Raw genomic sequence first — 26,495 nt, forward strand, 5'->3', positions numbered from 1 at the left:
TCTAGTCAAAGTATCCAGGCTTTCATCAGGAAAGCCCAATCCACAAGCAGATCCTCTTGACCTACACTGCCACAGCCGGTCCAGAAAGTTCCACTGTGAACATACAGTAGACAAAACACAGCCTCTCTCGACCTTGATGAAACAGGGAGTTGATGAGGCCCGTGCACTTAACAACATCCCACTACATCAACTCTACATGCAACTGCATTCAACATGGAGAGATTGCCATTTTGGCTTGGTTTCCTAGCCTGGGATCATGCACACTAAGGTGGACAATAACCAACACATCCGCAAACACTCTGGTCTAGATGTGCTGAACTGAATGAGGCGTGTTTGGTCCTGGGCTGGAAGGTTCCAGGGCCTTGAGGAACATGGCTCTACTTCCAGATCCAACCCACACACCAACCACGCTTCACTTCAAGTACTTGGCCACAAACGCAGCGGCGATGTCCCGGTATGGCGTGGCGGAGTCGGAGCGCGACGAAGGGATTCGACACAGGCCCCGGAAACGAGGAGAGCGCAGCAGGAGGTTGTGGGCCAGTCCCACGCAGCTGGAGCCCAGCCAGTACAGAGCCATGGACTGAGGAGGAGCCGTGAGGAGGAGAGGGGGGACACAGGAGAGAAAGGACAAAGTCAGAGAGCCGTCAAACGCCAGGCAAACGCCCCGCAGGTGGAAGGCATGGTCCGCTTTGCTGAAAGGGTGATCGGTTGTAAACTGCCATCCCCTCCAGGGCCCGGAAAAAGGAGAGAAAAATAGCGGGTGACCGCTCCCACCCTGGTCACAACACCTTTCAATCACTCCCCTCCGGCAGGAGGCTGCGGTCCATCAGGGCCAAGAACTCGCGCCACTAAAACAAGGACTGACTGTATTTCCTTTGCACCACTTGAACACGACCGCTGACTGTACTACATATCTGCACACACACTGTATACGCTCACCACACTCCTGTATTGTGTACTTTGCATTTGTACTATTTCTTTTTTGGTTCTACTCAGGGGTTAAATTGGGATTTGTTATGTGGGGGGCCCTGTGGTAGCAAGGGTGCAGGCATTGGCAGCAGTGATGGTGACGCCTAGGCTATACTTCTTCATTAATAGCAAATATCAAGCCTTTAATAATCTCTTATCTTTGAAATGAAAGTATTCTTGATGAAATACACTTGGAACACTTTGCTTGTCAACCCTATGCTGTGCTGTTCCACCCTGCGCTGCATTGCTCTGCTGGGTTCGGTGACTCAAACAGTTTATCAAACTCAGCCTATGATAGATTAAGCTATGATCAGATTAACTAAAGCTAATTTAACTAGATAAAATAATAACTTCTAGGCTACATTCCTTATGTATCTTAAAGTTTTCTCATTTTAACTCCACCATGTCTCATTTCTGTTTTAACTTTTAAAATAATGTAACTTAAGAAATTAAAGGAAATCATTCATTTCTGCATTTCCTGAGTAGGAGCAAAACAGAATAATTGAGCCATTTTACTAACGGTAAACTACCTAGTTAATGTACCTAGCTAGCGTGGCTGATGTGATAGCTTGCCATGTTAGGCGGCTTGATTTAGCTAATGTAGGCCCTATATCTAGCTGGCTAGTAATGTTAGCTAACTGGATAGTTTGCCAGTGATTCCTGGCAAACTAAAATCTCTGTGTTGTTAGAGACGACATTGTTGAATGGGAATATGAGATGAAGTCCAAGGTCTAGCCTACTCACTCATGACGTGATCTGAGGGCTCCCTATCCTAGGCCATGAGCGTACAGCACTTCTACTGACTACTGACTGACTGACTAGCGGAGCGAAAGTGAAGAGTAGGCCAGTGAAAATGAGGATCCATTTTAAACTTGAAAAAACAGTAACTAAAATAAATTGTGATTCATTTTAATGGTGAACATGAAATGGCTGCATTCTTTTAACAATAAAGACAGAGAATTTTTTTTTTAAATAAAGGAAATGTTGATGCTAGATGTGCCGGCGTTGAGCTCTGGATGATTATGTTTTGGCACCTACGCCCCCGATAGCCCCGGCCCAATTGAACCCTGGGTTATACAGTATTTTGTATTTGCACTGTCCTGTCTTTGTACCGTGCTGTCCTGCACCCCTGTCTAACGTCGTCTCCATCGTCTCCGTCTAGTCGTGTAAATTGTTTACATGACAATAAACTGATCTTGGAGTTGGTGCGTGTTTTTTTTTGACCCACGCTGCTCGCAAGCGCGAGCTCTGGAAATCTGTCCCAGGCTAGTCAGAAAGGTTCGACCTTCCCATTCATACACATAACATCAACATGGTGAGATACAGCTCGTAGAGAGTGTGTTATAGGCCCAGAGTGGGATTTCTGAATCCAGTCTAAAAATAGATCCGTTTCCTAGGACATGTCCATGTATGTGAATGGGCATGAATACCCTGGTCTCTGTTTCTTGAGTGTTTCACGTGGCTAGTATCACATGACCAGTCTGTTTACACCAGCACTACCCTGAGGAAGACGCAACATTACGCTCAAGATATCAAATCAAAGCAGGTTGACAAGTCTAGATTGAGGAGTGAAGAGATGGGGGAGAGAGGACTTTCAAAGGTAGATGAGGTGTGTGTGTGTGTGTGTGTGTGTGTGTGTGTGTGTGTGTGTGTGTGTGTGTGTGTGTGCGTGTGTGTGCGCGTGTGTGTGTGTGTGTGTGTGTGTGTGTGTGTGTGTGTGTGTGCGTGTGTGTGTGTGTGTGTGTGTGTGTGTGTGTGTGTGTGTGTGTGTGTGTGTGTGTGTGTGCGTGTGTGTGTGCGCGCACGCTCGCATCACTGCATCTGTGAAAGGAGATGAAGAGAAAAAGGGCTAGACAAGAGAGCAAACGGGGTCTGGGCAAAAGAGTGTACTGGATTGAAGGGCATGCATGTCTGTTGTGTGTCCGCGTGTTAGTGACATGCACATGCTTGTGTGTTTATGTCTGAAGATATGTGTGTGCATGTTTGTATGTGTGTATCTCTGGTCCAGATAAGGATGAAGTGCTCCGTGCACGACAGAAACTACTGTATGACTGGACCTGGAGAAAAAACATCCTCAGTGGATTTCAACAATCACCGTTTAAGTGGGCTTCCAATAGAGTTACACCTCGCCCCTCTCCCTTATGTGACGTGATGGGGGGGTGGACACGCAGGAGAGAGGGTGTCTGCCTGGGCACAGAGGAAACGGGTGGGAAACAGACAAGTCCTTTGTTTCAGGCCGAGTGTAAACAGCATGTGATGAGCGGCCCGCAGAACCGCAGCGACTGTAATAAAATGTAATCTAAGGTTATGGTGTAAAGTGGTGTGTTTAATAGTTGTATAATAGCATGTCATTTAAGGCCTGTCTATACAGTGGTGTGTTAAATATCTGTGTAATAACATGTCATTTAAGGCTATGGTGTATAGTGGTGTGTTTAATAGCTGTCTAATAACCCTATGGTGTATAGAGGTGTTTAATAGCTGTCTAATAACCCTATGGTGTATAGTAGTGTGTTTAATAGCTGTCTAATAACCCTATGGTGTATAGTGGTGTGTTTAATAGCTGTCTAATAACCCTATGGTGTATAGTAGTGTGTTTAATAGCTGTCTAATAACCCTATGGTGTATAGAGGTGTGTTTAATAGCCGTCTAATAACCCTATGGTGTATAGAGGTGTTTAATAGCTGTCTAATAACCCTATGGTGTATAGTGGTGTGTTTAATAGCTGTCTAATAACCCTATGGTGTATAGTAGTGTGTTTAATAGCTGTCTAATAACCCTATGGTGTATAGAGGTGTGTTTAATAGCTGTCTAATAACCCTATGGTGTATAGTGGTGTGTTTAATAGCTGTCTAATAACCCTTTGGTGTAGTGGCATGTGGTGTGCTAGAGACAGAGCCACAGTGTCCCACTCATGCACACACGTACGCGCACACGCACGGGCGCACACAAACGCACGCACACACACGCACGCACACACACACGCACACACACAGACACACACGAACGCGCACACAAACGCACGCACGCACGCACACACAAACGCACGCACACACACACACACACACACACGCACGCACACACACACACACACGCACACACACACGCACACACACACGCACACACACACACACGCACACACACAGTGGAGGCACTTACTGAGGGTACCGTGGCAGCTATGGGTATCATCACCAGAGAGATCCCTCTGATGAAGTTGGTCACATACTTCTGAAACGTGGTTGCTCCTATTCTCCGCAGAGCAAAGATCTGACAAGAGGAGAAAGCAACATGAGCACAAGCCTTTCTCCAGGGAACAGATCCAGAACACTTTCATGGGTCGCTGTGTCTTTAAGGAAACTAAATAGCATTACAGCTTTCTAGAGACAGACAAAAGAAAACCTAGCACGGTTCGGGTGCGAACTTGGCAACCCTATTTAACGGTCTGTGTAGTGGGTGGATCAAAGTTCTCAGGTGAACTAGTGCCCTATTGTCTGGCTGATAGGGGCCTTGCATTGTGGCGGTGTTAGGACGGGGCCAGGCTCTCACCTCCACTATGAACAGGTTGATGAGGCCCAGGGAGACGGGCATGATCCATGTGGAGTCTGGCAACGTAAGGTCCGGAAACCACAGAGCGCCCCCTACTGCCAGCTCCGACTGCAATGCTGAAAGACAAATAGGCCCGCCATTAAGATGTTATAAATAATAAGTATTCTGGGTTTATGAAGCATCTACGATATTGTGTTCTACGTGGACCCCAGAGTACTTTTTGTAGCAATGAATGTGGATCCAAATAAACCAACATAGTTCAGTAGAGAAAGATGTGGTGTTCTACCTAAGGAAGCCTCAGAGGTCCCCAGGCTCAGGGTGCGGAGGGCCAGAGACAGGCACACCCACATGGGCAGCTGCACCCACACCAGCACGCTGGCCTTGAAAGGATGGCAGTTGTCCCTCACGTGCAGCTCGGACACAATCCTCCTGAGGTTCTTCTTGAACTGATACCTGAGGGACACACAGGGGGAAACCACAGCGTCGAGTCTATACGTTGAGTGGCATTCAGAGTAAATATGTCCGTAAATACAGTTTCAATGCTGTTTGGCGCCAAGCTCCCATCGCCTGCACTCCAGGAGAAACGGCAGGGTTAAAGGTCAACTTCCTACCGGCAGTCTCTCTCCGACCAGCCCCGCTCCTTGGCCCGCACCGAGACCTCGTAGTGTAACCTCTTAGCCAGCTCTGCTACCTCCACTTGGATGGCTTCGACCTAGCTAGAGGCAAGCGGGGGGGGGGGGGGGAGCAAAGTAATGGATGACGTTGTTTTAGCACCGGCTCCTTTTGAAGTGCAGCCAACAGTTCTTAAACATTTAGTAACCCAAAACTAGACATGGCCGTAAAAGGTCAGGGAAGTAGATACGCTGTGGGGGGCAGCCAGTCATGAGGGAGTACGCTCGCTGAGTTATTAAACAACATTTGGTCGGATGGCTCGTTTGCCAAATAGAGTTCTCAAAAGATTGTCCCTGGGGGAGAGCGGTCATGTTGAGTTTCATCCACATAGCAAAGCAGGACACAGTTTTCTCATGCTGATTAAGTTGGGAGTCTTCTAGCATTCCAGATGTTATCCTAATGTTATTATCCAGGGATGCCGGATGTTTCCATCGAAGGCTATCGGCTACGAGTGTAATTTGTGTTACAATCTGTGCATTCGAAACTTGTCGTTTCTGGTCGCGTTTGTGTGTGCAGTTGGATATGTCTAATTCAATTTGACCTGTGCGTGTGTATGTCTTTTTAATGACTTCAGCTTTATTACATCAAGCGTGTGGGAAAGTGGGAGTGATCTGAACCTTGCTCTACCAGCGGGGGAGAGCGCTTCGCTGGGGAAGGGAAGAAGAGGAGGAGAAAGAGGAGGTAGCTGGGGGAATAAACAGAGGGAAGAAAAACATCCAACTGCCAAGGCCGTGGGAGTGGAAAAGAATGCTTAATATGGTAATACGCTCTAGATGTTTCTACAGCAAGGCATCTGCTGGCTCTCCTAGTTCCACAGATTAAAGTGTGTAAACAGCTTGCTCTCTCTGGGATGTCTAACAGACATGGACCAGAGAAGTGCCATTTCAACTGTCTCACACACACCCTCTGGTGGACACATAAGCAGAGAGGATATGTCTAGGTCTATCCATGGTTAAATGATAAAGTTACACAGCCTGTGACATGGGCAAGATGTTCTCCATATAAGTACGGTACATATCTAATCATATTAACGTGTGCATGACACTCAAATAATATAGGCTACCACAGTTCCTAGTTAATCAGATTGCTACACCTGTCGTGAAGCACAGCAGAGCACAGTGACGCTACCATGGACAACAACAAAAAGATGCTCAAACCTTGATGCAACACAGACCTTTGAGATGATGACCATTTGGTAGGCTCCCAGAGGTAGTGTGATAACGGTGCGGAGGGCCAGCGTGGTACCTAGGATACTGGCCCACCATGGTAAACCTGTGGTCTGATGGACAGTTATCAAGAACTGCTCTGTCAAATGCACAGGGGTGGAGTCTGCGATGCTCTCATACCAACCAGCACCGCCGGTCGTCGATGCTGGTCTGTGAGGCTGCGAGCCCAACCTTGAGAACAGATGAACAGATGAACTAGATGAACTAGAACAGATGTTGGTCAATGTGGGAGCTGGAAGACCGACAGGGTCGTGGTGTGTATTCTGGTTGTAGGCGAATGGCGCATAGCAGATCCTGCGGACAGGAGGATCCAGTGACAGGTGGCAGATTGGGTGAAGGGTACACAGTGAGCCAGGTCTCACGACAGCGGCTGTCTTCTGCCACAACATAGTATCTCATCTGCAAGAGAAGACATTTGGGTTATGAATGAAAAGTAAAGGGCAACATCACCTCTGCACATGGGATTAATTACATCTGCAACCAACTAAGACAACAAGGCTTTCTAGAACCCAGCAGATAGTTTGTCACTAGTAAGCTAGCTACCAATCTCATGGGGAAGCAAGAATGGCTAGCAAGCTAGATCAAGTAGCATGCTAGGCTAGTGCTAGTGTGCTTGGTAACTTGGCTCCCCAGCATGTCACTTTAGTGCTGTGTACTTCGGGTAAAACGCAATGAATTATCTTCACCCCAATTAAATAATCTAAAATGAAGCGATCCGTTTGGTTGCACTTCAAAATCATGGAAATTATTTGAAATTGTACTAATTTAGGTACCTAGTTTGTACTGTTATATGTTCACCTCCATCTGGTCAACGAACGTGTCGCGGAAATATGACGTCAGTGTTTTGATTCCGGTGTTGTGTTGATTTGTGCTCCCCATCGAGATGCGTGCGTGTATATCAACTCTAACAGTATGACTTCTTTCTTTCTTTCTTTCTTTCTTTCTTTCTTTCTTTCTTTCTTTCTTTCTTTCTTTCTTTCTTTCTTTCTTTCTTTCTTTCTTTCTTTCTTTCAATTAAAAACAAGGGTAAGTAGGCTTCTGTGGATATGGGGATCGTAATTTGATAACATCTTTACGTAAGATTCCAGGATACGATAGACCAGTATCCATCAAATAACAGAATCATTTTATATTTATTAGCCTACACCACCACATATAAGAATATTGGGAGAATAATTGATACTCTATTATAACATCTTTATGTAAGATTTCAGGGGTAGCCTATTTCCTCTATCAAATAATGCTCTCACTACAAAATCATTTTATATTTCACCACTAGGATACTCACTCCACATATACTGTGGAGAATAAGAATATCAGGGAGCATATATTGCACAACACCGTAAGGCCTGTGAAAGGCATGCAACTGTACAGTATGTTTTTATAGGCATGCAACTGTATGCTATGCTATGGACAAAGCACCAATAAACACGTGAAAATATTGCACCATGTTCTATTATAATGTGTCTTTTACTATTTAGTTAAGAGTCAGGTGTGTTGAAATGTTATAAACTAGCTGAATTGAATCTGACTGCCAACTCTACTGGTAAGGTTAGAGATTGGGACAATATAATCTAGTGGAATGGTTTAAGACATCACGAGTCAATGGGCAATCACAACTGCAATACATTCCAGCTGTTGAATAATGCAGCTGCATACCACTATGTACTATTGAGCCTCTCCTGGAAAATTGAAAAACTCAACAAGACCTGCATTATGGTTTTATAGGCTCTGCTTTTATTTAGCATCGATTTTAACACATGTATCTTGACTTGCAAGAACATCGAAATGCCAGCATTTTGACATGTACAAAAGTATACCAAACAAACAAACACAAATATAAGAAGTCATATAACTTATATAGGCTAATGACAGTATATGAACAGAACTGATGACAGTATATGATGACAGTATATGAACAGAACCGTTCCAGACTAGGAGAGCCTGGAAGTAGCCTCTCAAGAGGCTATGAAATACAACAGCCCCTCAATTAAAGAGAGCACTGTGATTGGTTCACGGAACGTCAGACTCTGCATCATGAGCTCCTGGACTTCCTGGAGGCGTCTGCACGTGTGCGGTTGATGGCCTTGGTGCTGGCCCTAAGTTTACGCAGTCGGAGTTGGCGAAGTCTCAGTTGCAGGTCTTTGGGGATCTTGTCCCTCTTAGCCAGGATCTCTCGCAGCCTCTGTTTGGGGGTCTTGGTGAGGCGGAAGTCACAGATGGTGGGGTAGTGTTCGTACTCCACGCGGCAGGTACGTGTGGAGGGGTAGTAGCCCTCAGCGTTCACTGTCACCTCATAGTCACCTGGGTTCAGCAGGCGCCAGTAATCGCCGTCAGCAACTATGGCGGGGCGGAGCCAAAGACAAGTAGGAAAGTGTGAACTAAACAATGCTGTGAGGAAAACCTTGCACATATTTTTTGCCTATATATCTACACTGAATCACATGTTAAAGCACTAATGCAGAAGAACAAAATTGTCACACACACAATGATGCATTAATGATAGGAAAATGATGTAAGGCTAAGTAAAAAGTAGTAGTTATTTTCCGATGTCCTTTCCCTCATACAGTTACAACACACTAATAGAAAATGAGATGTATACGATCTGACGGGTAACGGTCTACCTGATCGAATGTGATGGTCAATGTCATCCACTTTGATGATGGCATCCGCTATGCCAGCCTCTGTGTCCTTGTCTCGTATCACACCCTTCAGTCCTCTGTGGACCTGCCATACAAAAGTCAATCTCATCCACTAGCACTTTCACATGGTTATGGTGATTTTCTCTATGTTTCTGATAGAACCGGCCCACAGACAGACCTGTTCCATATAGAACCGGCCCACAGACAGACCTGTTCCATATAGAACCGGCCCACAGACAGACCTGTTCCATATAGACCAGCAGGGATTCCTTGTTGTTCTCCCACTCCATGGGCAGTTCGCTGGCGTGAGGGAACTTATCACAAGACAGCTCCACTGTCACGTCGAAACAGTTGGTGTGCAGGTAGCTGAAGTCATTCATACCTGAGGAATACAGGTGAGGGACACCACAGATAATAGGTGATAAATTACACAGAAATGTCCATCATCGGTATGATGTATCAATTCTACAATGTAGAATTTAAGTGTTAGCTCCATGGTAACCCTCTTTAAAAGATGTGTGCTCGGCCCGTATATCTCCCTGGCAACTGGAAACGGCAACACCACATTCTCAAACCGTAAAGGTGCCTTCTTACTTCCTGGTACGGTGTGCCAGTTGGCCCCGTTGATGATGTTGTTGTGGCGAAGGAAGTCTACATTGTGACAGGGCCGGCGGTCCGGGTTCGACATCACGTGGTTGGTGCTGGCGTAGGCCGTGGCTAGCCAGCGGAAGAAACTGTCGTCAGGAGTAGGGGTTTGCTCGCGAGGAGCCCAGTCGCGGGTCATGTCAAATGGGTAGGTGACCACCAGTTCCCCCCCATGGAGGTTTGCACTCAGTACGAACGGAATGTTCTGCATCCAGTTGATCACAGCGCGAGTCTCAGAGGCCACCTGACACAAGACGGAAGGAGATAAGTCAATGTTGGATAAAGGGACATAGACTCTGTTTAAAGGTACCCAACGAAACGTGAATCAAAACAATCCATTCTTTGTTTATTTTCGAAATTCCTCGATTATATGGTTCCTTGTAGTCTAATAAACATGTTGAATCACTTGAATGTCTTTCCTACCTTGTAATTTCTTTGCAAAATGATATTTAGCTAATGTTTTGAAAACAACAAAGATGTCTGAAACGTCACTATTATGTGCTCCGCGTATTGACGCTATGACGTAGTACGCGATTTTCGGGGACCACCTTCTCAAATTTGCTCTAGAGCGCATACTAGTGGTCAAAAACTACATTGGGTACCTTTAAGCAAAATATACTGTATGAATACAAACATCGTGTACTCACAAACGCCTGATCTGAGGTGTAGAACTCTGGAATGGGGAAGTAGTGGTTGATTAGCTTGGATTTATCCACCTCCAGCTCCATGGCGTCCCACATGACTGTGTTCAGGTCGGCAAAGTTGTGGTTCATGTCGATCCCCTGGTAGCTATAGCGACCAAGCTCCCACCCTGCCAACTCTGAACCCTAAAGAACAGGAAAGGGGGAGGAGAAGGTGACAGGTAAACAGGCTACTCCCCTTGGTTAAAATGATGAATCATGATTCTGAGTCTGAGTTATAACATGGTTATATTCACGGCTGTTGTCAATTAAATTTCAAGTGAACAAAAATCAAAAACTGTACTTTTTATTTTATTTATTTATCAAGTTGAATGTGTCTTTTCTGATTCAGACAACAGTTGATTTGACACCAGGCCAAGCTGCATTGAATATAACACGACGGCTCCTCACCTTTTTGAAGGCCCTTTCGTACCCGTCGGGGTTCATGGAGGGCAGCAGGTGGATACGAGTCTCCTTCACCAGACGGACGATGCGCTGGTTGCCTTGTTTGTACTGCTGGCACATGTAGTCCATCAGGTTGAGCAGCAGCTCTCTCCCCAGGACCTCGTTGCCATGCATTCCAGCCACGTAGCGGAACTCTGGCTCGCCTGCAGAGGGCGACAAACACATATATTGCAGGTCGGCCAAGGACACTGCTGTGGGCATTAATACAAAATACAGGCACAAAAGCAAAGAAAAACAAGGTTCCGGGGATGAACAATAACCACAAAACTTGATTAAAAAGACAAAGGTTCCATGTTTGAGTCTCCCACTGCCACAAAGTACTCTTGCATGGTGCTTGGTTTGCCCTCATCTAAAGTGGCAGATAGTTCTGAAATCTAGCACTTCCTCCCTAGCACTTCATCCTCAGGGGGAACATTTTAAAGAGATGACACGAAAGTGCGACACAAAAAGGCAGATGCAGTGTACATGTGTCTGAGCTCTACTGCTGGGATCATTCCACTAGGTTAACTCATCAACCCTGCGCATAGTCAAGCAATTCATTCTACATGTTTATATGGCTCTTTTTTGTTACTTGAAGGCTAGCCTATGTTTTGGAAGCCAAAGGGAGCACAAGCAGTTCTTGTAGCCATGCTCAAAGGGCTCCTGTGAGTTCAGAGATCAACATTTAACTGACCTATAATTTAACTAATTAACCTGACCCCCCCCGCCCCCCCCCCCCCAATCTCTCCTCTCCAGTTTGGCACACACGTGTTTTAAACCAGTAATCTTAGATAGCTCCAAAAGGAAAGAGCATCAGATACAACATTATTGAACCATTCCAATTTGGTTTGGATGGATTTGGCTCTATCCATTGTCTCCATCTTGTCCTTGTTTGATAGTAAGAAAGAAAGAAAGAAAGAAAGAAAGAAAGAAAGAAAGAAAGAAAGAAAGAAAGAAAGAAAGAAAGAAAGAAAGGAATAAATTAGGGAATAACTTTCAATCCCCTCAGCATATGTCCCTACTGTAAACAGTGGCGGCAATATGAAATGATTTGAGTATTGACTCAGTGGAATATGAAATGATTTGAGTATTGACTCAGTGGAATATGAAATGATTTGAGTATTGACTCAGTGGAATATGAAATGATTTGAGTATTGACTCAGTGGAATATGAAATGATTTGAGTATTGACTCAGTGGAATATGAAATCATTTGAGTATTGACTCAGTGGAATTCTACATAATTCATTGACTACCTTACCCTCTCTGTGGGAGAACTTTGAAGTTTTACTAAAGAAAATTGGGTCAAGTTGACAGAGAAAAGAAGATCAAAGCTGTCAGACAAATCCTTGGCAACCATTTGTCACATCTCAATAAAATATTCTCATCAACATTATTGCCTTATTAAACAGTCCAAAACTCCCTAGTGTTGCCATCCATGTGATCGGAGTTCTCCCTGCATTCCAGTGCACAGCCTAAGAACACTTCTCCCTCTATGGCATTCCTGGCTGCACCTCTGTTGTGTGTTTTGGCTTTAGGGAGCGGTTAGAGGCTGCCAGAGTTGACTGGGGGGGTTGAGTGTGGTCAAGGGGGTCAAACGACAACATTTCAGTGCAAATGAGCAGGGACTGCTTCTGAGAGTAGCCTTGTGTACACAGAGAATACTCAGTACTGTACAGTAGCAGGCATACCACTGACGCGGAGTACAACTGTTACAGCCTCATTACCCGTCGTCACTGTAAATGAGGGCAACCTCAGTGTCCTTCCAGTTTAAATAAAGGTTATTGAATTGAATTGAATTGAATAAAATGACTCACCTGATGAATATGGTGTGATTACTCATGAGCGGACCACCTGCTTCAACGTCTAGCCATCCGCCATCATCAGTTGGAGGGAAGTACGATATAGCTGGGTACTCACTCACCTAGCTCATGCTTGCCAGGGTTGTCAGAGATCTCCATGACGTAGAGCTTGAGGCCCATGTGGCTCTTCCCTATGCTGTAGATACGGGTGATGTCTGGACACGCCTCGGTCACTGACTTCATCAGCTGGGGAAAGAGGAACGGTGAGGTTAGTATCTCACACCTTTGGGGAAGGGGACTCTTGTGTACGTTGCATTACCAGGTGTTAGGACGCGTACTCTAGCCCTGTACTGTTTAGGTCCAAGACGGTAATATGATCAAATAAAGCAACATGCAGTGGATCTTACTGCTAACATTTTACATTTCTACTGTGATTTGCGACTGGTATTACTATCGTACAAACTGGGACATACTGTACTACATTGAACTGTAACCCTATGGAATGATACTCCTGGAGAAGTTTACACAGTGTGGCGTGTGTGTGTGTGTGTGTGTGTGTGTGTGTGTGTGGGTGTGTGTGTGTGTTCACTGGCTTCCCACAGAGTAGTAGTGGCAGCATGGTGAGGAGAGGAAGAGCGAGAGAGAAAATATCACATAATATTTGTCCTTGAGGTCAGTCTGATCTCTGGCCACAAAGCCCTGCGCCTTCCAGGTTCACAGTCACATACCAGAGTAGAGAAGGAGAGACTTGAAATAGCAAAAAAAAAGTCTTTGCATTCCTTTACCTTCCTCATCTCCTTGTAATTGCGGTGTCTGAAGTCCAGCTTGTCCTGGGTGCCTTGTTCCGTCTGCCATGAGTAGACGTTGGGATCTACAAGACAGGATGGGAAACGGAGAATGAACACAGAGAGTGAAAAGAGAAACTATTGAAAAAGAGTGAAACTATTGGAAAAGAGTGAAACTATTGGAAAAGAGTGAAACTATTGGGAAAGGTGTTGGTTAAGATTTTAGACAGACTAAAAACTTTTGGTGTAAAACAGATTTTAAGTAGACGCTTGAACATTTTGGTGAGATTACTAGCGTAGGGGCATCTATTAACGCCAACCCTTGAGATGGGCTGTATTAACACCAAGCTATGCTGCAACAAGACTGATTTCTGCCTTGTACTAGCGATATTTTAAGCTGCAATGGAAAAGTAACTGACTCTCCTACAATTGCATATCATAGAGAGTCTACCTTCATATTTTCAGCTTTTTATGTGCATATTTACTTGTAAAAAATGACATCAAATCATCACTATGAATTCTGTGAAGTGTCTCGCTGAAAATGTTGCTTGGCGATGCAGCGTCATTGTGTGAGAATTCCAGTCATAATGTCCATGACTGTAACCGTTACTGTATATATATGTATATATGACTGTAACCGTTACTGTACATATGATGGCATTAATACAGCCCATTTGGGAGATTCAATAAGCAAATTCTAAAACCGACACAACGCTGTAAGATTTGACAACCAGAATTGTTTAGACGACATTTTGAGCTACAAAGTAAGCTACATTGTTATCACCAAACGTTGTCTGGTTTTATTACATTACATTACATTTATAGTAAAAAACTGTGACGTTATTGCTTCAGAGATGCAGAAAGACAGAACCAAATGGACTACGAACTGCCATGTACAGTATAGCACAGTAATAATCGAATATGTGGATAGATAACCTTACCTGGGAGGGCGCAGCCCAGCACCTCTGCTCTCAGACAGACCGTACCATTCTCATACCAGGTCTGGGGATTGATACGGATGTAGCGTGCTACTGTAGACGACTCGTTAAAGAGGGCCAGAACTGAGGTGTCTGGATCCTGATTCCCCTCAAACATCTAGAGGATACATACACACAGCATGGGATCAGACAAAACTGCACATGTTTAATAGCTTTTTGTGTGCATAGTAAGTTAGTTAGTTTTAGTATAAAAATGATGTCAAATCATCACTATAAATTCTGTGAAGTGTCACGCTGACTACCCACACACACACTTATATGAATATCCAGGGTTAAACTTATCCACCTAATGGCACAAACTAGTAACTATGTGGTGCGAGCTACCATTATATTTCAATGGGAAAGCTGGCCTGTGTGCTGGCACTGCTGGCATAGAGGAGTCATCATTGGCCACTGACACAGCCCAACAACAGCAGCCAGCAACATGACTCAACCCATGACTTCATAAACTAAGGGCAGTGGAATATCATTGGTAGAATTATGTCAGAGTACAGTAGTTAATATCTCATTGGTCATTACAAAGTGTGGATCGCGATGGAGGAAAAACATATAGAAGTACGGCTGTAATAGCATCCTAGCAAACTTACAGCCTCTTGTGTTCCATTCATACAGGGCTTCCAGACCAGCGTGTCGTTGCTGAACTGCACCTTGTAGGTGTGAACCCAGTCCCAGCTGACGGAAACAAGAGGAACAACGTTCAAACAACTGTCAAGTCAGGATGGGATTCCATATTGACCCCGGATGTGACCGTGGCTGACCTCCAGATAGAGTTGCGTCCCTGGAGGATGACCCCGGTGAACCGCGTTGCTCTTTTAGCATCGATCTCCAGCCACTGCTTCTTATCCTCATACTGGGCACACCATGCTCCGTCGTAAATGTCCCCGTCGGTAATGCCAGACTACACACACACACACACACACACACACACACACACACACACACACACACACACACACACACACACACACACACACACAAATGCATACAAACATACTTTTTTTGTCTGTTTTACAGAGTAGCGTCCGCTTTTCTCCACATGCTTTCCTCAGAGCAGCGGCTGACCTGGATGTTGAGTCGGCCGCGGTGTGGGCCCAGCCCTCTGCGCTGGTAGGAGGAGGCTCGTAGCTGACTGTCCTTCACCCTCAGAGACTCCAGGCCCAGAGGAGGGCATTCTGGGAGACGAAGAAGGTTAACAAGGTCACAAACACAAAAAGGACACAGACATAAAACTCAATCTCCCCGAGTCCCACTAGAATTCCAGCTCCTGTTAACTAGAAGGGTTGAGCACCAGTGCAATTCTTTATAAAGCATGTGAGATATGGTGACGAGAGCCTCCAAAAAGAAGCAAGAGAGAGGGGTAGGGGGCGTCCCCAAACTTTCTCTGCTTTTTACTATGCTTCAAGGAGCAGACAGACTCTCATTGTGTGAATAGTTCAGCCTGGTTCACTAGCTCCTCTGGCCAAGCCTCTGGTTCTTAGGAATGCCCTGTCTTTAAAACCTCAATACCCTTTTGCCTTTGAGGTCTGCGGGATCTCCACCAACTTCGCTGTGACTCAGGCGGTTGTTTGTGTTTTGTTCATATAACTGCTGGTGATCCTGCCAAATTATCTCCCTGATCTCATTGCAGAAGTGGTGTCAAAGAGAGATAAAGGCAATGCTTGGATGATTCTTTACTCACTTGTCTTTTAGATTACTTATCATTTCACCTGAATGCTGCTGAAAACCTTATTGGCAGACAAAAACTGATTAGACATTTTCTGCTGGTGAAAGTAAGGAAACTAGCTCATTCCTGTGGACCTGAGGGACGCCTCCAGTCACCTCCATACAGGGTCTTATATACACACTGCCTTCTTGGCAAAGCTCCAACTCCACGAGCGCCCTCCCATCTGTTCCCCTCATGTTCAGTTCTCTTCCCTCTCTCATCTCATTTCAGAACAGGGGCCCCCAGACCTGGAGACGGGTCGGGGTCGGTCGGAAGGTGGAGGCTGGAGATGTTCCCTGAAGAGACAGAGGCTTCCACCATGAAGCAGCAACAAGCACCCAAATTGGAGCCAACCCAAAACTGAGCAGGAAAGACAAGCATGGATAACCACATGAGTGTATATGGAGAGAGGGAGAGGGGGAGAGAGAGAGATAGAGAGAGAGGGAGAGTGAGAGTGAGAGAGAGTGAGGGAGAGAGAGAGAGAGAGAGAGAGAGAGAGAGAGAGAGTGAGAGAGAGAGTGAGAGAGAGGCTCCAAGGAGGATGGGTGGCAGGACAGAGTGCAGAGTGCTGATTTAGCACATGAAGCACCGTAGCAACCATTTGAACTGTGTTCCCCGGGAGAATGCCTCTGCTATCAGAACATCTAGAATGTTCCCCGGGAGAATGCCTCTGCTATCAGAACATCTAGAATGTTCCCCGGGAGAATGCCTCTGCTATCAGAACATCTAGAATGTTCCCCGGGAGAATGCCTCTGCTATCAGAACATCTAGAATGTTCCCCGGGAGAATGCCTCTGCTATCAGAACATCTAGAATGTTCCCCGGGAGAATGCCTCTGCTATCAGAACATCTAGAATGTTCCCCGGGAGAATGCCTCTGCTATCAGAGCATCTAGAATGTTCCCCGGGAGAATGCCTCTGCTATCAGAACATCTAGAATGTTCCCTGGGAGAATGCCTCTGCTATCAGAACATCTAGAATGCTCCCCAGCAGTGACAATGTCATTAACTGCAAAACCATACAATCTGAAAGCTGCTTTGCAGAGCTCTTACTTGAAAGTGCAGTTAACTGCACAGTAAGGAAATGCTGCAAAATCTCATCAGGATCAGAAAAACAAGGTGTGACACTTCTATGACAGTGCTATACAGTATGCCTCACCCATTAGGAACTCTCACCAATGGGTGATCTCCGTGCTCATGCTGTATAACCAGGGGACCTCTCCCCATACATACGTGCAACTGGCTTCACAGGCAACGAAGGCTTCGCCCGGACTTTGGATTTGCTCTTTATAACAACCTTGGCTTTCTTAGGGACGACTTTGTCTTTCTTAACGGTGACTTTCGGTTTCTTAGGGACGACTTTGGCTTTCTTAGGGACTTTCGATTTCTTCCATACCTTTTTGGGCGTCTTTACTACCGTAGCCATCCTGGTGGACCTCTGGGCTATATAAAAGGCAAACCATTTTATTAATTGAGATGAACACAATATTTCTTAAGCTTTAAGTCTTATTCAGACTGTCCTTTATAATGTAACTACATATTTGGGACAGAGCTGGTTTCCATCTCCACTTGAGAGTAGGGGAGACCGGGGGCAATTGTAACAAGGGGCAATTGTAACATCTCAAATTACACCAATCATGAATGAGATAGAACCATGAAACTCATTCTGCACATGCTCTGTGATGATCCCTCTCTGCCTGCCAAAGGACAAATTGATATCTCATACTAAGCAATGTTTTTCTGCCAAGATTCATTTTTGAGGTATGAAAGTAAATATTTTCAACTACAGTATTTTCCTCAGTGTCTTAACCTTTAATAGCTATGAATTTAAATCTGTCTAGTTTTGATGACTATTCTGTTGTCTGTTGACATTTGATATTTTTGTTAGCTCCGTCGTTTCTACTGTAGCTACCAGGGTAGCTTGTGTCATGGGTGGTACAGTTGGGGGCAATTGTAACGCTGTTAGCTAGCTTATGTCATGTGTGGCATCAAAATAGATTTTTTTTCTAAATAGTCAGAAAAGTGTTGTGTTCAGTTTAAATGTTTATATACAAATTCTGGAAACACTTCACATTAAGTGTGCATTAACTACTATGTAACTACATAGTAGTAAATGCATTTATTACATAGTATTTACTAGTAATTATGAAAATACTATAGTGTAACTACACTATAGGCTACTGTAAGTCAGAAAGTAAGACTTGTAGTGTAATTAAACTATAGTATTTACATGGTATACATAGTAGTTACATCGTAGTTAGCCTACATAATAGTTAATGCACACTTAATGTAAAGTGTTACCCAAATTCTTTTTGACACATTTTACAGTGTAGGCAGTGTAGGAAAGAGTTGTAATAGCCCCCATATGCTGTTACAATCGCCCCTGGACGTGGGGGCAAATGTAACATTTGACTTGGTTAGGGCTAGTATTTTCAATCAATATTGTGACTCTAGCATTGCTTGTAAAAAACATTTGTTGACTGTTAACAGGTAGAACACAGATACAACTTACCTGCATACAAATTATATCCAAATAGTTCAAGAGGTTTTTGAGTAATGACATCAAAACCAAAAATTATTACAATAGCCCCCGGTCTCCCGTAACCCACCCACGGCCCAACACACCCCCTGGACCCAGTTCCGACGCAACTATCAGAGGCCATTCCCAATCAATTATGCATGGTCTAATATTACGTTTGTCCAGATGTCGCTGTCACTCAAATGCATTTTTGTACAGCCATAGTCTATCCACAATAGGAAGATGCACCAAATAAAAAATCGGGAGCTTTTCCAGCTGTTTGTGAACACGTGTAGACATTTATTTCGAAGCAGAATCAATCATTTTATAGGCCTATTTCTAAAAGTTATAGTATTTGTATAGTTCTTCAAAACACGAGGGATCAAACAGTGCAGTGAAGCTCACCTAATTCCAGTGGTCCCTCTTCCCCTTTGTACCAAACTCTTCTTTCAACTTTTCTGTCGATACCTTCATTTAAATCTTCAGTATCAAACCGAACAGTGGTTTTGGGTGGTTTGGTCACTGCGGGTTTTGCGGTTGTCGTCAACTTCGCAGTTGGTGCATCAACAGCTTTACTGAAGGTTGAGTTGATCAGAGTTGCTGAAGTTGTGGAATTGCGGTTTTGAGCTTCAGTCAAAAATGTAACCAATTCGGTAGTCGATATCACTGTTGTTGTTTTGCCATCTTTAGAAGACACGCGACCAAATACTTCATTATGGAAATGTAACATTAGGATGAAATGCAGGGCTCGTGCCATAACTGTTCCTTTAGACATCCCCAGTAAACAAGGAACTATTCGAGACCAATGAAGGCTCCCACTCAACTGCTCTGCAAGCAATCAACCATCATCCACTCATTTCCTCCCAGTACCCCTTAGAAGGTGACCGGTTAGTGGTTCAGCACAAAAATCGTATCGCATAGCATGGGTATTTCTGAGATTGTAAACCAATGGAGTTTGTAGAATAACATTTTTTAAATTCTGTAATTCAGATTACATAAAATAGGCTAACTGCCTTTATCATAAACATTGTCATGTTTAAAGTAGTGTAATTTAAAACCCTTTTGTATCCATATAATTTTTTTTTAAGTGTTTAGCATAATGATTGTCTAGCATGAGATTAAAAGTACTGTACAATATGCACCTGGTCAAATATTCTTTTAATGGCCCAGATGAGAAATATTACATGTGAAATGTGTAGATCCAGTCCAGGTTAACTGAGGTTACAGTAAGCCATGCTTTTCATAGGCATAGGAACACACACACGAGCAGGAATATCATATTAGGAGATACAGGAAGAAAAGAAAAAATCAACATGAGGGATCTTTAAGACACAGCCCTTATATTTCTTGCCACAAAATAAACAAAACTGACACACAAGGTAACAAAGTATTCAACCAGATGTTTATGGGGGAAAAATGCTCATAAAAATATATTTACAAAAAGGTTTGGATAAAAAAAACAAATGTCATATGCTTATGCATCCTCCCCAACATGTGGTGGCTTCGGCCATGACAGACAGAATGTTGTGTTGGGGATGCAGAGCAGTACGGCATGGAAGGAACAGTATGAACAGCCGAGGCGCCGCTCAGGGCTTCCAGAGTTTGAGTAGGCCGTCTTCACTGTACGTGGCTATCAGATTCTGATGAGGGTGGTGGGCGATCCCGATCACGTCCTTCTCATGGACCTGGGGACGGAAACGGACGCAGTAATCAGACACCGATACTATAAAAAATACGATCCGACAAACACACAAGGGTTTCCTACTGGTTGACAACAGTGTGGGTTGTGTTTTGTGTGTGAGGGGGCCGGACATACCGTCAGGGTTCTCTCCAGCTTGCCGGTGACCGTGCTGAAGCAGTAGAGCACAAAGTCCTCCCCCACACAGTAGATCCACTCTCCGCGGGGGGACAGGGTACAGCACACAAAGTCACCTCCCTCCCTCTTACCAGAGCTGAAGCTCCTCACAATCTGAACAGACAGGAGAAGCAAGGTCACACATCTGTACACCCACACAGACGCAGCACATGCTGAGGACCCAAGGGACTCGCTGATAATGACGAGTGGGCAATAATGTAACATATACACTCATGTTTACGGTTACATTTCTTTTGTAAATGACAAAACATTGGTATACTGATCAGCACGGTTGCAAGGGGATGTGAGGCCTGAGGGTCCTGACCTGGCCCTGCATGTTCATGATGACCACGGTGTTGGAGCGGTTGCAAACCACAAAGTGCTCGGGGTTCTTGGGGAGCAGGATGACGTTGTTGACGGTGATGTCGGTACCGGCGGAGGTCCCCAGGGACTTGAACGTGCTGGTACACTCTGTGGTCTTCATGTTCCAAACCTAATAGAGAAGATTTAAGCACAGGTTACACACTGACCAACCCCCCCCCCCCCTGCCAAAAAAAACCCAAAACACTAATGAGAATAGGTGGTGAGTGATATAATTACAAACGTCCACCCTTTTTAAATAGTAGAAGGCGTTTTGGTGATCCTCTACCTTCACTGTGCCGTCAGAGGAGGCGCTGACGATGTGGTGTCCGTCGGGCGTGAACGTGGCTTCGTTGACGAAAGAAGAGTGGCCGCGGAACTCCTTCAGCGACTTCCCAGACTTCAGTCCGTGGACCCTGCAGAAAAGACAACACTTCCTTGCTTATTTCTGCAGAGAAACGTGACATGGGGCGTGTGTGAGAAATGAGAGAGAGAGAGAGAGATTGATTGGCCAGGTCACCTGATGGTCTGGTCGAAAGAGGCACTGAGCAGCTGACTGCTGTCCTTACAGAAGCTGAGGCAGGTGACACCTTTGCTGTGGGCGCGCTCAAACCGCCTGAGGCACTGGCCACTCTGGATCTTCCAAACCTGTCAGCAGACACAAGGAGGGACATCAGATCTCACGCCATGCTGACACAACATGGGAGAAATGGCCATTACTACCGGTTTATAAGGTACATGCCTTGATCTTGCCATCTTGGGCGCCTGTAGCGAGCATTTCCGTGTCCCTGCTGAAGCACATGCAGAGTACTGCGTCATCCATCATCATGAAGTTATCCTGCGCCTGATACTTGAGATCCTGTCACAGACATGGAAGCATGGTGATAGAAACAAATGTACACTTATTAAATAAATATAACCGCAGCAGTGCAGTGATATTGTAATAATGCTTTTTCTAACACAATGGAATCCGGTCAAAAGTAAAGATTTGGCCAATCCTCCACTGTGCTTTATTTCTACGAATTGAACTCCAGTCTTTCTTATTGAAATCCAAACCTTTCTGATTTTGCCAGTGGTGAAGTTCCAGACCTCGATGAAACCATCCACTGATCCCGTGACCAGGTACTGACCGTCAGGCGAGAAGCGGGAACACTCCACGTGGGACTTCTGTCCAAACTGAGGGGGAGGGGGTGCGGTATCATAAAGTTCAATGCCATCCACACTTCATATCCCCAAGCTTATCCCGTTGAATTAACTCAACCACGAGCCACCATCAAAGACACCCGCATACACAAACTACTGCAGTGAGCCAACGTGGCTTACCTTAATATGTCTGGTGAGCTGTGTGGGGAAGCGCTCCTCCTCCACGTCCTTCACAGCAGCCTTGCCCCTGAACAAGTCGATGGTCATCCCAGGAGGGAGGAGTCCCTGGTGCTGCTGCCACTTCAGGGACTGGGAGAGACGAGGAGAAATCAAACGGTAGGAGACCGAGCACTGTTTCACTACAGGTTCATCAACGATAGCCAGGCAATGGCAAGCCATCCTTCAAACCGTTCCACCCAATATCATTATTATCCACCATTCCACGGACTGAATTATGGAGTCAACTGATAACATTCGGGACAGGACCCCAGACTAGGACAGGACCCCAGACTAGGACAGGACCCCAGACTAGGACAGGACCCCAGACTAGGACAGGACCCCAGACTAGGACAGGACCCCAGACTAGGACAGGACCCCAGACTAGGACAGGACCCCAGACTAGGACAGGACCCCAGACTAGGACAGGACCCCAGACTAGCGAAAAAGTGAGTAGCTTGTCAGAGGCGATCAGCATCTCAGGACATCTGGTTCCGATGATATTGAAATTCGTTTCTGCAGGATAGCATAGTTATGCCCAGCTGTCATGATGCCCACCTGTCCCAGCAGAGCCATGAGACGAGAGGGCGGCACCACGCTGACCTCCCCCGCCAGCGCCTGGGCGATGGCCACGCGACGCTTCTCTTTACTGCTGCCATCTGGATAGGCCTGGACACAGACGGAGAACAGAAGGGACACTGAGAACACGAGGTGCACTGAGCAGTCACACTAAAGCCTGCGCTACACTCGCCGTTTCGTATTTTGCGAGTTAATTTCTGAGGACCTGCAAGCCGCAGCCGACGCTCCAAAGGAACGCAGGAGACGCGTGGTGGAAGCGTACGCATAGTTAAACAAAACGAGAACAGAAACTACATTTGTGCTGTAACCGTGTGATGCATGTTATGTGTTTGTATGTATAGTAGGGTGGGGCTGGGTATCGGCAAGGACCTCACGATACGGTACAGATCACGATAAACGGGCCACGATATGCATCAAGATACACTGCGATACGTTAAAATACATATTGCGATATTCTACATAATTTACTGAGCATAATACAGACGAAAAGACAACTCCATCCCCCGCTCCCTGGAGATGACTCACCTCTCTGGGGTCAAAGTAGGAGCGTGCCAGCAGGTTCTCCAGGTGAATGTACCTCTCTGGCTGGGTCTGCTTCAGCATGATCATGGGGTCTGTTTGCCTGAGCAATGACCTGGCAGCACCCAGCTCTCTCAGTTCAATAAGCTCCAACACCACCTAGAGAAACACAGACAGCTGTTAGGAACTGGGCCATGAAGACTACATGTGTATACGGGACAAATTGACATTGCAATCAAAGTGCAGATTCAATCCCAAGATTAAAAATAACCACAAAACAGACAAAGATGGTATGAATGAAAAAGGCCAGACGGATACACACAACAAACCTGTTCATAGAGATCTATCAAGGTCTTGTCTGGGAGCTTGAGTGACTGGATGGCCTGGAGCACGGTGTCCCAATGGCCACTGTTGATGTCCGCCACAAAACTCTCAATACTGTCCACGGTGTTCAAAGAAACCGTGGTTTCCTCCTGAAGAGTGGCTAAAGTCCGGTGTAGATTGTTCTCTTTCAGGTACTGCATTATCAGACGAATGACACTGGGAGAGAAATGGGTATGTTGAATATTTTGTTTGATTGATTGATTTTATTTATTTTTAAGACAGGGACAAGGTACAGTAGACATTTGCCCTATAGTATAGGGAGAGATGCACTGTACAAGGTTATAGCTAGACAGCTAATTTCCACCCGCAGTCCCTGGGCAAATAAATATAGTCTTAAAATAGTGGGGCAAATAGTACACAGTGGGAAAGTTACATACATGCTGTAGAAGGAATACAAAAAAGTTATGTAGCAAAGATTTCCCTCATTCCTATACCCACATCCCTATACCCTCATCCCTATACCCTCATCCCTATACCCTCATCCCTATACCCTCATTCCTATACCCTCATCCCTCTATACCCACATCCCTATACCCACATCCCTCTACCCTCATCCCTCTATACCCACATCCCTATACCCACATCCCTCTACCCTCATCCCTCTATACCCTCATCCCTATACCCACATCCCTATACCCACATCCCTATACCCACATCCCTATACCCTCATTCCTATACCCTCATTCCTATACCCTCATCCCTATACCCTCATCCCTATACCCTCATCCCTATACCCACATCCCTATACCCACATCCCTCTATACCCTCATCCCTATACCCTCATCCCTATACCCACATCCCTATACCCTCATCCCTATACCCTCATCCCTATACCCTCATCCCTATACCCACATCCCTATACCCTCATCCCTATACCCTCATCCCTATACCCTCATCCCTATACCCTCATTCCTATACCCTCATCCCAATACCCTCATCCCTATACCCACATCCCTATACCCACATCCCTATACCCACATCCCTCTATACCCTCATCCCTATACCCTCATCCCTATACCCTCATCCCTATACCCACATCCCTATACCCACATCCCTATACCCTCATCCCTATACCCTCATCCCTATACCCTCATCCCTATACCCACATCCCTATACCCTCATCCCTATACCCTCATCCCTATACCCTCATCCCTATACCCTCATCCCTATACCCACATCCCTATACCCTCATCCCTATACCCTCATTCCTATACCCTCATCCCAATACCCTCATCCCTATACCCACATCCCTATACCCACATCCCTATACCCACATCCCTATACCCTCATTCCTATACCCTCATCCCTCTATACCCTCATTCCTATACCCTCATCCCTATACCCTCATCCCTCTATACCCTCATTCCTATACCCTCATCCCTCTATACCCTCATTCCTATACCCTCATCCCTATACCCTCATCCCTCTATACCCTCATTCCTATACCCTCATCCCAACCTCCCCAGACCCTTTCTCAAACCCTAGGTACAGCCCCCATACATATAATATTGTACATACGTATTGTACAACATATTAACGTACGTTAGCATTGTTAGCACTAGCTAGTTACAACCTAATATCGATTAAGGGGTTTTAAACGTTATCTTCTTAGTAAGCTATAACATTAACTAACAGCTTTCAGCTAACAGCTTTGTTTTATTCGATTATTCCTTAGCTAATGTGATTAGTTCTGCAAACATGTGAGACTACTAACGTTAGCCAGCTGATGCTAACTAAAGTTAAAGCTACTGCTATGCAAACATAGTGGATATGTTGTTAGCTCCAGCTAACGTTACCCGGCCAAGCTAGCTTACAGGTTAACTTACTAGTGCTAGCTAGCTTTGTATCAGATCCCAACCCAGTTAGCTCTCTAGCTAGTCAGTAAGCTAACGTTAGCTAGCAAGCTAGCATGGCTCACGCTCCAGGATGAGGTAGGCCTCAGTCAGAGCAAAGATGGAATAAACATGGATATGAACCATAATAATCACATACATTACACTACAATTCACATATATGGGAAAAAATGCAATCGCCTATGGTACTTACTCTGCCGATTCCACCTCCAGAGACATGTTTAAAAAAGAAAAGAGTGAACGAGGAGTAAAGTGACGGAAGCGCACAAGCGAACAAGGCTCAAGGGGGCGGAGTCACAACACATTTCGAAATAAAAGTCGCGACTTTTAGGAATGGATGCTCAACTGCATACTAATTGATGGGGTAAATAAAAACTAATTGACCTAAACATTACATGTCTGTTTTGTTTACTAACTTTATGCAATTCAGTGGGTGAGTGAGCCTCGTTTATGGCTCAAATCTTGCCACGTTTGCAATGCAAGTCGTTGCCGTTAATACGTGATTGTCCCGTGGGCTATTGAAAAATAATAAATAATAATATAAATAATATATAATAATAATAATAAAATGCACTTTCAATACTGAATCAATACAAGACGCGGGGATTTTCCCTATTTTCCTATTTATGTGCACAGAACTGTTGACGGAGGCTCTGAACCAAATTCAACTAGATAGGCATTCAGCCAGCCTCTCACGCAGGTGAGAAACAAACCAATCCTATTAGCGATATTGGGCTAGTTCTGATCTGAGATCTGTTAAGCGTTTATGTACCGTACCAAATTATTGCTGGGGACAATTCAGCAGTCTCTGAATAATATTGATGGGGACATGTCCCCAGCGTCCCCCTATTCTACGCCCATTCTGGAGTCAAAGGTTAATTAATTATTTTAGAACAATAAATCACCCGGTAACCACTCAAACAAATAGCCTATGCATTAAGTTAATATTGTACGTTTTCTACAGA

The 26,495-nt window shown here is 45.1% G+C and overlaps 3 protein-coding genes across 3 annotated transcripts; all 3 read right to left on the reverse strand.

Annotated features, from left to right (window-relative positions):
* Positions 1–170: 170 nt before the first annotated feature.
* cox18 (cytochrome c oxidase assembly factor COX18) lies at positions 171–6,442 on the reverse strand. Its single transcript, XM_084456720.1, has 6 exons — positions 6,359–6,442; positions 5,124–5,224; positions 4,799–4,965; positions 4,513–4,628; positions 4,126–4,233; positions 171–580 (listed from the first exon to the last, which is right to left on the reverse strand). Exons 1-6 carry the CDS (start codon positions 6,374–6,376, stop codon positions 413–415), a joined length of 678 nt encoding a protein of 225 aa, XP_084312846.1. The 5' UTR covers positions 6,377–6,442; the 3' UTR covers positions 171–412.
* Positions 6,443–8,445: 2,003 nt separating this feature from the next.
* Positions 8,446–19,856, reverse strand: cpxm1b (carboxypeptidase X (M14 family), member 1b; the record flags this gene model as incomplete). The annotated part of the gene is made up of 14 exons (XM_084456561.1): positions 8,446–8,750; positions 9,035–9,137; positions 9,295–9,434; positions 9,647–9,941; positions 10,345–10,524; positions 10,789–10,985; positions 12,744–12,867; positions 13,407–13,492; positions 14,348–14,501; positions 14,992–15,076; positions 15,163–15,302; positions 15,467–15,576; positions 19,027–19,221; positions 19,847–19,856. The coding sequence occupies 14 exons, from the start codon at positions 19,854–19,856 to the stop codon at positions 8,446–8,448; spliced, it is 2,124 nt and encodes a 707-aa protein (XP_084312687.1).
* On the reverse strand, positions 19,822–25,818 carry LOC311324101 (WD40 repeat-containing protein SMU1). Its single transcript, XM_084456495.1, has 12 exons — positions 25,724–25,818; positions 23,623–23,833; positions 23,300–23,452; positions 22,754–22,864; positions 22,160–22,288; positions 21,893–22,012; positions 21,579–21,695; positions 21,357–21,484; positions 21,126–21,252; positions 20,802–20,969; positions 20,438–20,590; positions 19,822–20,306 (listed from the first exon to the last, which is right to left on the reverse strand). The coding sequence occupies exons 1-12, from the start codon at positions 25,747–25,749 to the stop codon at positions 20,208–20,210; spliced, it is 1,542 nt and encodes a 513-aa protein (XP_084312621.1). The 5' UTR covers positions 25,750–25,818; the 3' UTR covers positions 19,822–20,207.
* Between the last annotated feature and the right edge of the window lie 677 nt (positions 25,819–26,495).

The sequence above is a fragment of the Borostomias antarcticus genome, assembly GCF_949987555.1.
Source record: "Borostomias antarcticus genome assembly, chromosome: 22".
NCBI classification, from domain to species: Eukaryota; Metazoa; Chordata; class Actinopteri; order Stomiiformes; family Stomiidae; genus Borostomias; species Borostomias antarcticus.